Source organism: Anolis carolinensis, chromosome 2, assembly GCF_035594765.1.
Source record: "Anolis carolinensis isolate JA03-04 chromosome 2, rAnoCar3.1.pri, whole genome shotgun sequence".
Taxonomy (NCBI): Eukaryota; Metazoa; Chordata; class Lepidosauria; order Squamata; family Dactyloidae; genus Anolis; species Anolis carolinensis.
Genome location: NC_085842.1, coordinates 246,610,021 through 246,619,718, shown reverse-complemented (window position 1 = coordinate 246,619,718; position 9,698 = coordinate 246,610,021). Strand labels below are relative to the sequence as shown.

The 9,698-nt window shown below is 37.5% G+C and overlaps 1 protein-coding gene across 1 annotated transcript; it reads right to left on the bottom strand.

Moving 5' to 3' along the window:
- Positions 1-420: 420 nt before the first annotated feature.
- On the bottom strand, positions 421-9,698 carry LOC134296617 (osteoclast-stimulating factor 1-like). The gene is made up of 8 exons (XM_062972003.1): positions 7,996-9,698; positions 7,813-7,876; positions 5,488-5,541; positions 3,689-3,796; positions 2,756-2,805; positions 2,559-2,637; positions 1,923-2,021; positions 421-1,119 (listed from the first exon to the last, which is right to left on the bottom strand). The coding sequence occupies exons 1-8, from the start codon at positions 7,996-7,998 to the stop codon at positions 1,061-1,063; spliced, it is 516 nt and encodes a 171-aa protein (XP_062828073.1). The 5' UTR covers positions 7,999-9,698; the 3' UTR covers positions 421-1,060.

Genomic DNA, 9,698 nt, shown 5'->3' with positions numbered 1-9,698 from the left:
CATTTTTAAGCTGTTGTCCGTAGACACCTCCAAGATCATGCGGCCAGCATGACTGCATGGAGCGCCGTTACCTTCCCATCGAAGAGGAACCTAATGATCAATTCACATTTGCATGTTTTCAAACTGCTAGGTTGGCAGAAGCTAGGGCTAACAGCGGGAGCTCACTCCTCTCCCCAGATTCGAGCCTCCAACATTTCGGCCAGCAAGTTCAGCAGCTCAGCAGTTTAATCCACTGCACCACCGGAGGCACCCAGATCTACACTACCCTATATCCTAGGATCTGATCACAAATTATTTGCTTTGAACTGGATTATATGATTCTACACTGCCAGATAATCTGGGATAAGCAGATAATCTGGGATCAGATCTTGGGATATAGGGCAGTGTAGATCCAGTATCCACTAACACCATTCATTCTACTATTGTAGATCGTTTATAGCAAGAACAGGAAATGTGTGTAAAACAGTCATGGCCAGATTTAATGGGAAACATGAGACCTTGCTTCTGCTCTAATATCTTTAGGGGTATTTTGTTTATATAAATACATTTCCCTTCCCATTGTACAAATCTGGGCTCCTAGTACCTTCATAAAGAGAGAGGAGAAAGAGTTACATATAAAATGAAAGAGAAAAGCGTGAAGATGAAGTAAGGCAAATATCAACCAATCTGCTGAAATATTTCACTCTGTAAAGCTAATCATGGCAGATAGATTTAGGATGGCTTTTCACCCTCCAAATAGATTTATACACATATATACATATCCCAAATTATATCCCTGTTTTTAAAAGGCCAGGTCTATAGCCAATGTAACAGGAAATTTATGGGAAAATCCATCACTTATACACTCTTTAGAAAAAAATATTTAAAAGCAAAATAAGAATTAATGGCCCTTAATACAAGGAGGTCATTTTACCTGATGGAAAAAACCTCTGATTCACATGATCGTAACACTTCATTACAGTATATGTTAAAAGTACACTTTGTAATTAGGGAAATGGAGCCTTTGAGAAAGGTAGAGACAACAGAGGTTGTAGATTTTTCAAAACAGTATTAAGGAAGTTCAGTCGGAGTCTTCATCATCAAGGTACTCTTCTGCATTGCTTAATGTCCGCATTATGTCTGAAATGAAGAACAAAGAGCATGCAAAATTATCAGTTAGTAGCAGAACAGGGGATTTTTGATGTTTTAGAATCCGATACTCAGATCTGTGGTTTTCAACAACTTAACATGGCCATAATGAGAGGGAGCATGTTGTAGTGGTTAGAGTACTGACTGCAACTCTAAAGACCAGGGTTCATATCTCTCCTTGGACATGAAAACCCATTAGGTCAGTCACACTCTCTCAGCATCAGAGGAAGGCAAAACCTCTGAACAAAACCTCACCAAAAAAGCCCCATGATGGGTTTGTTTTAGGGTTGCCATAAATCAAAAATGACTTGAAATCACACAACAACAACAGCAACAATGCTAGTGGCAGTTAATAAAAAGCACTTTCGAGGGACAAGTTGATCTATGGTTACACTTAGTTCATTCTGCTCTAATGCATTATAATTTTTTCAATTGTTTCTGCAGTTATGTGCCCAAAGATACCAGTTTAAAGCAATAGTGTTCCATCTTTGTATCCCTGAGAAAAGATTTTGTGTGGAGGAAAGAAGAAATACTAAGAGTGCATCTGAAGTTTCCAAATGGAAGTTGTTATTTCATGAATGAAACAGATCAACTGCACATGCAGAGTCTCATCCAGAGCTTGGAAATGCTTCTTTATTTCATGGCAGGGCTCACAATCCACAATTCCTAACCTCATCACATAATGCCACTCTGGGGCTATTTTTCTGGGGCATACTTGTAGTTCATATACAGATTCGGAATATCAGAAGGGTAGTTGGAAGTTTACTGCTGTATGCATGCATTTCAAATCTTACTTTGTCCTTGTTTCTTTTTAAGCAGAGAAGCACACGTTGCATCAGTGGCCATGTCTAAAGCCAATTTCTTCTCATTGTTTCTTAAATCTGTTCTAGCACCTGTGGAAAACGAAAACAGAGCACATCACTATTATATCAATTCAAAGATAATAAAATCTATAGCCACATACACACCTTCACTATCCTTAGCAGCAATTTTTGCACACAACTGAATTGATTTTTCTAACACCCTAGATATGCCAAACAATAGGCTTTCATCCTACATATGCTAAACTATAGTGAATGTTAAATTCTGAAGGAAAATGAGTGTCATGGCACACTATAAAAAATAAAGGCAGCACTGCTCAAATCAGGCTGGGCAAAGTGAGTCTCCTTTTAGACACATCTTACCAAGACAACCCCATGATAGGTTTACAGTAATACAGTAGTTCATTGTTGCCATGGTTAATCCTACTGCCAAAGAAAAAGGTGGTCCAAGGTGTCCTGACCCTTGAGGTAGGAGGACAAAAGATGGTCCTTCCACTGTTGTTTCTTATGCTTATAGCCTGAACACTTCTGTGTATGTCCGCCTCCCTGCAGCATCACAATCTTTAACTTGCTTCTTCTATTATCTTTCTGGAATATGAATTACATTACCTTTTGCCAGGAGTGTTTCTACAATGTCCGCATAGCCCTTCCATGCAGCAGCATGCAAAGCTGTGTCTCCCAGTTTATTCTGTGGAAGCAGAAGATAATAATCATCAGATTATAGATTGTTTCGCTCATTCCAGCAGCAACCAGTCATATTACTGGAGGCCAGTTCTTTGAAAGTCATTCAATGTATGATTACTTACCTGTTGATTTAGCTCTACATTTGGCTGCCCCAGTAAAACTTCTACTATGTCTACATAAAATGAAAAGGAAAGCTTCATGAGAAGCTAGAACTTTTTTGCTTGCATTCATATTGCATGACAGTCACAATGTAGCTAAAAATGTCCACGTATTTTTTAAAACCTGTAAAGTTGGATGGGCAAGTACTACCAAAAAAATGCATTTAAGATGATGCGACACTCTCTCCACCTCCCCCATGTTCCTAATCCAGGATCAATTCTTTTATTTTTCTGATTTGTTATTCTTTTAATTTTAGACACCCATTCATTTTGACACACGCTTATTTTTATAATTTTCTTTCTAATATGTTAATTTGTTAACCACCAACAACCCCTTCACTCCCCACAATTTAAATGATATCATACAGGAATTTGGACTGTATTATACCGGTATATGGCAGTGGGAGAGCAAGTAGTAGCTGGTTCATTAACTCAGCAAATAGAAAACCAGTAAGACTGTAATTCATCTTGATTCACAGTTACAGCATGGTTGTTTGTGGGAGTTTGTTCAGGTTACACGTTTATGTGACTCACTTCACATTTTCCAACCCAATGTACAAGATGAAACATAGTTATTTTTGGGGATTCATGCTTCCTCAAATTTTCCAATACCGTTCTCCAATCAATAATTGAATACAAAATTGCATATGCTAAGGGCAAGTGTAGACAAAAATGTTACAATTATGAAAAGAACAGACAAAATGCATTACTTTAGAAAAATGTGAGCAAAAATTTATCCTAGGCAAAATAGTATGCAAAAACACATAATGGAGACAAGTGCACAATAAGTATTTTGTTCTATTTTTAAAAATAATGTGAATGAGGAAAGGAATGAGCCTAGGTTTAGAAAAAGGAGAAGTGAGATCATTTTTAACTAACATATTCACATATTCCTACCTTTGTGTCCAGCATGACATGCCCAGTACAATGCTGTACTTCCGGCTTTGTCTAAACCGTTGACACCAACTCTGTTATCCAAACATTCTCTCAACCAACTCAGGTTTCCTGCAACACAAATTTTAAAACCTGTTATAAAACTCAAAACTATGAAAATCACAGGCTGGCAATGTATTTCAGTTTAAATTTGTATCACTGTATATATATATTTTATAAAATTCCTAAATTATGGTGTTGCTGTAGGAATGGAAATCTCATGCAAATGCAGTGTTTCATTTGAAACCCACCAAATAGATCAAAGAAAGATCTGTGTTGAAGGGAAGGTCATGTTAAATATTAAACTTTTAAAAACAAAAGTACTTATATAGTCAAACTTCACAATCAAATCACCCACCTAAAAAAAGGAATCCAACATGTATCATATACAAGCAGTCCCCAAGTAACAAACATCAGACTTACAAACAATTCATAGTTAAGAACAGGGGTAAGGCAACAGGAAGTGAGAGAAATCACTCCTGGAAGAGTGATCATGGGGAAAAGGTGTCTCAAATGAAGCTTTATCGCCAATCCTTGTTTCCACAACAACCCAATTTTTTCAAAATCCACTTATCACAGGGACCGAAAGTGAGGTGAAATCCTCTGAACAGGGGCACAGACAGTAAAACCCCCCAAAAAACACAGAGGTGTTAACCCTTCCCTATGCTATCCAAAGTACACACACACACACATATTTGGCTACAGTTACACTTTAAAAAGGTACCTGTTCTTACTTACACACAAATTCAATTTAAGAACAAATTTACAGAATCTATCTTCTTCGTAGCTTGGGGTCAGCCTGTAGCTGAATTCTGTAAATACTATTTGTTTGTATTAAAACAAAATCAAGGCCTTTTTAGTATATTATATAAGCCATCTAATTGGTTTATTAAAACAATGAATCTTCAACCCAACATATCTTTGTGATTATACTGTCAAAGCAGTCCAAATATTTGATCTAAAACCATTATTCAATTTCCAGTTTGGGAAAGTATCAAATAATGTTGATAGAATAATGTTGGTAGATTCCAGTCGAATTGGTAGGGACAATCTTCTCTTCCCTTGTCACTCTGTAAGTAATTGAAAAATCTTCATCATAGGATTGAGATTGTTTTCAGGCATCTTTGTGAATGAAGTGAAAGAAACAATCTTTGTGCTGAGCCAACACAACCTTAAATTTAGCCCTCTAAAAACTGTCCAACATCTTTATTGGTTTCAAAAATACATGTTTAGAAAAAAGAAATATATGTTTATCCAGAAAATGAGGGATATATAGAACATGGATGAGAACAATTTGATCCAAATATTCGAGTCAGGAAGAAAGAAACTATAGAATACATTCTTTTTAAAGAGAATGAAAATACCCTTATTGTCTAAATAAATAAATAAATTCAATTTTTGTAATATTGTATTAGCAGAATGGCATTTGGGAACAAGGATCTTCCTTCTGCTATGGCCCCTTGTCCCACTTCAGATACTCTCTACTCCCAAAGGCTAGGGATTGTAGGATCGAAGAAGAGAAAGGAAAAGTCAATAGCAAGTGCAAAAGTCCTGTGGGGGTATAATTTATATATCTGAACTCACATATTTTTAATAAAACACTACCTACCCTCTACTGCATTTCCTAAAATCAATGGAAATTCCAAGTAATCTGGTTAATTAAGGCGGCATTCTGGTAGATCCTGTAGCTGTTCTGCTGCAGCCATGACTGGCAACACATTACTATATCAGAGATCTCGATGCTATAAACCCTATCTGCTTACCTCTCTTGGCAGCTTCGTGTAATGGATTGTCAATGGATTCTGCTTGTTCAGCCACTAAAATATAAGAAAAGATATATGTCATTTCAACCAATGTTTAGTGACTGAACTCTGCTAAATAGCCCTAAGACAAGAAGGGTTCTTCCACACTAATGCCTTGACATTAATCAACAATCGTTGCTAAAATTCTTATATATTGTGTGAATATATTTGCCTAGCTGGAAAAAAAAGAGAATGATTAGCTATAAAAGTCTCTCTAACCAAATCCTTGCGCCAACAACAATATTGAAAAAGAAATCAGAAATGTGACTCCATTAACTACTCCTGTCAGGGGTTTCACACTAGTGAAATTATCGCATGTGAGTGAATACTTCCAGGCAATATTCTACTACTAAGAAAGACATCCTGCAATTGATAAACAATCCAATAGGAAACTGAGATTACCTTGATAAGAATAATAGACATGGCCATAATCACTGTCTTTAGCAAAATGGAGCCCCCAGTACAGTGAGTTAAACCCTTGTGCCGGCATGACTACTGACTTGAAGGTTGGGTTGCTGACCTGAAGGTTGCCAGTTCAAATCTAAACTGGGGAGAGTGCGGATGAGCTCCCTCTGTCAGCTCTGGCTCCATGTGGGGACATGAGAGAAGCCTCCCACAAGGATGGTAAAAACATCAAAATATTCGGGCGTCCCCTGGGCAACGTCCTTGCAGACTGCCAATTCTCTCACAACAGAAGCGACTTGCAGTTTCTTAAGTCGCGCCTGACACAAAAAAGCATAATTATGCAACCAACAATGTAAGGTTGCAAATATGCAAGCTTCAGAAAAGCATTAACGGTCTTTTGTCTGTTTCAAAAAATTCCCCCAAGGGTCATCCTGTGGAAAGACCACCTTGTTGCCTTCCTTTCTGATTCCGATAGCTGTATGTACTCTATGAACATTGCTGAAATCACTGGCTAGGGCTTTCTTTGCTCCTTTAAAGTGAAGTCACTTAAATATGGTATGAAAATATTCTCTCTCTCCCAGGGCCCTTCTACACTTACCTAAAACCCAGGAGGAAGTGGGTTAAAATAACCCACTTCCTCCTGTGTTTGAATCCCCACCCCCTCTCAGAACCCCACGCTTTCCCTTGGCGGGTGGCTAGATACCATCCCAAATCAAACAAAGGTGGACCCGGGATGGCATTCAGTCACCCACCAGGCCCATTCCTCCCCCCAACTTACCTGAGGGGGCCTGCCAGCAGCGCATGCCCCTCCAGAGTCCTCCTGACATTTGGAAATAAAGTTTCGGGGGGGGGGGGGAGGAAAATCCACCCCCACCTCCTGACACATCATTTCCAAGCATCAGGAGGACTCTCCAGAGGGGCCTGTATTGCCTGCAGGCCCCTCTGGTAATCTGGGATTTTCAGTAGTAGAATCTTGTTCACACAACCACTGAAATCTTTCCAATCTGTATCACTCTGCATGTTTTGTCCTGTTTCTGCATTATTAAACAAACTATGTATAATGATGCCATGTAAATATTTATTTAAATGTATATTTACCCTCAAAATAGGTAACTAAAAATGTAGAAAATTTTAATTCATTTCTCATTAGCTTAGTTGACACAATAACTGTTTTCCTAAAAACTAGGAAAATGGTTCCCTGCCTCATCACCAAGGCTTTTCAGTGTTTGTGAATCAGTTTAATACATTATTTTGGATGCTTTTATAGAACTGCTGTTTTATATGTTTTAGTTATTTGTTTTTTTTAATATTTAATGGTAGTGTGGTTGAACACTAGGGCATAATTATAAATAAATGAATGAATAAATGAATATTGTAAATGATATAAAATTGTATTTTCTGCTTATTTAAATCCAGGAGGTGGCACCACAAGGAAGCATTTAAGATCATCTTCTTGGACTCTTTTACTTCAGGCCAGTTTTGATTAGAGCTTTGAAAAGTTTATTTATTTATTTATTTACAGCATTTATATTCCTCCCTTCTCACCCCGAAGGGGACTCAGGGCGGATCACATTACACACATCAGGCAAACATTCAATGCCTTTTTAACATAGGACAAAGACAAACAACAAACATAGCTCCGAGCCGGCCTCGAACTTATGACCTCCTGGTCAGTGATTCATTGCTCTCCCGTCTGGCTAAAAGAATTTATAGTCCAAAAATAATTTTTACAAATTCTAGTTCTGACATTAGGTGAGAATCTTTTTGGTTCCTGCTCACAGATACTTCTTCAAAGAAATGGCATAAATTATGAACTCTTCTTCCTTTCCACTTATTGTTCAGAAGAAAGTCTTGAAAACCAAAAGAAAATCTGGAATATACCATAGTTGCTGGGAATCAATCCAGTCCGTCCTCTACAGGTCCCTTTCCACCAATTGGTGTCACTCTGGAGGAAAAAGAAAATATTGCCTGAAAAGAGATTCCCCTTCCATTTGAGATTTAATGCATCATCATCTTTTTTTCTTTCTTTTTTTTTTTTTAACCATACTTCGGATATAAACTTACCATATCCGAAATGTAGATGATATCGCCTTCTTCAAAATACAGCTCATCTGGCTGGAATGATGAAAAAGACTGTTTTGAGCTTATGTATTAATTTCAAGAAAGACGTTTCCAACTCAACTGTCCTGTAGCAGTGTCAAAACCTGACATGGTAATGTTTTGATCTTGTTTCATTTATTTCAAGGAGGTGACACAATATCATAAGCATGGAAAGTAATTTCACACAGTCATGTGTATTCATCCTAACTACCAAGTTCATTCTTCGTGTGAGTCTTGGGAAGCATTTGAAAAGCACTTTGTAGGACAGATTTGGCTTTTGCATTTTGCCCCTTTCTCCCTAACATCTTCAACTTATTTCCCAGAACACATACATTTGTACAGGAGGGAGAACCGAAGCGGTATTCACACTCCAAAATTAGAGTAATTTGACATCACATTAATTGTCATGGCTCAATGCTATGGAATTTGGGAATTTGTAATTTTGTGAGATATTTACTCTTTTCTGTCAGAGAGCTCTGGCACCACAAGAAACCACACGAAACCACAAATCCCAAATTCCAACAGAATGGAGTTATGGCAATTAAAGTGGTGTCAAACTGCTATAATTCTTCAGTGTGATAAAAATAGTAATAAAGAGGAGCTAGGTGATCCTAAACCATGATATACAGTATAATGACTGGTGGAGCCATGGAAGCTGCTTGGAAGAAAATGCTCTGAGCTAAATCTAAACAGAGGAGCAAGTGTATAATCCTTTTCATTCCATAAATTGTTCCTGCTTCATTGATAAATGGGAAGTAAGGACTTAGAGAAGGGTCAAATAGTCCACTGATTATCCAAAAATGAGAAATGGAAGCTGTATTTTAGAACTGGAAATCCCTTGCTCTGCAACTGAAGAAAAGCACTTAACATCCTTGCCCCAAGGACAATGCAGTAATCTAAGGAAATGCAAAAGAAAATTGATTTTTGCTGTCCCCTGTTGCCATCTACTGGTTTCCTGTGGGAAAAATAAACAATATATGATAACAAAAATGTTTGTGTAGCTCATGAGTTAACCTCATAATCAGAATTAGGCAGAATTTTGAGTTCTTGTGAATTCTCAGGCTAGTCATTACAAAAATTAGGACGAGGAAGAAAAAGATTGGCCACCAAAAAAAAAAAGCCAGAGAATATAGCCATTTGATCTGTGGTCAGATTTAAATCTCAAAATGGGTATCAGAGGCTTGGAAGAATAGCTTTGGGTGCCAGGATAGTAGGTTACAACTTGAAAAATGTAGAATCAATAGCTGTTTCCCATCATTCCAGATAAATAGCTCTAAGGGCCAATCTACACAAAATGAAGGATTTAGTTGGATCTCCTGATCAATTATTTTAATTAAAGTAGATGAGAAGACATCACTTTTGATTGATCTAAGAAAAGGGTTTCGTGTCCATTATCCTAGATACCGAAACACCTCAAACTATTTTTGGTACTGTAGGAGACAAACTACTTCCATTATGCCCGTACTAAAAGCAGCAGAAGAAAGAAGGTGATTTAGAAGAGGGAAAAAGCATGGATTCTCCATATATTTCACTATTTTTCTCTACTGTCATCATTTACACTTAGCCATCAGCTTAATAATAATGATGATGATGATAATAATAATAATAATGTATATTCCACCCCATCTCCCCGAGGGGACTCAGAGCAGCTTAACAATATGACAGTG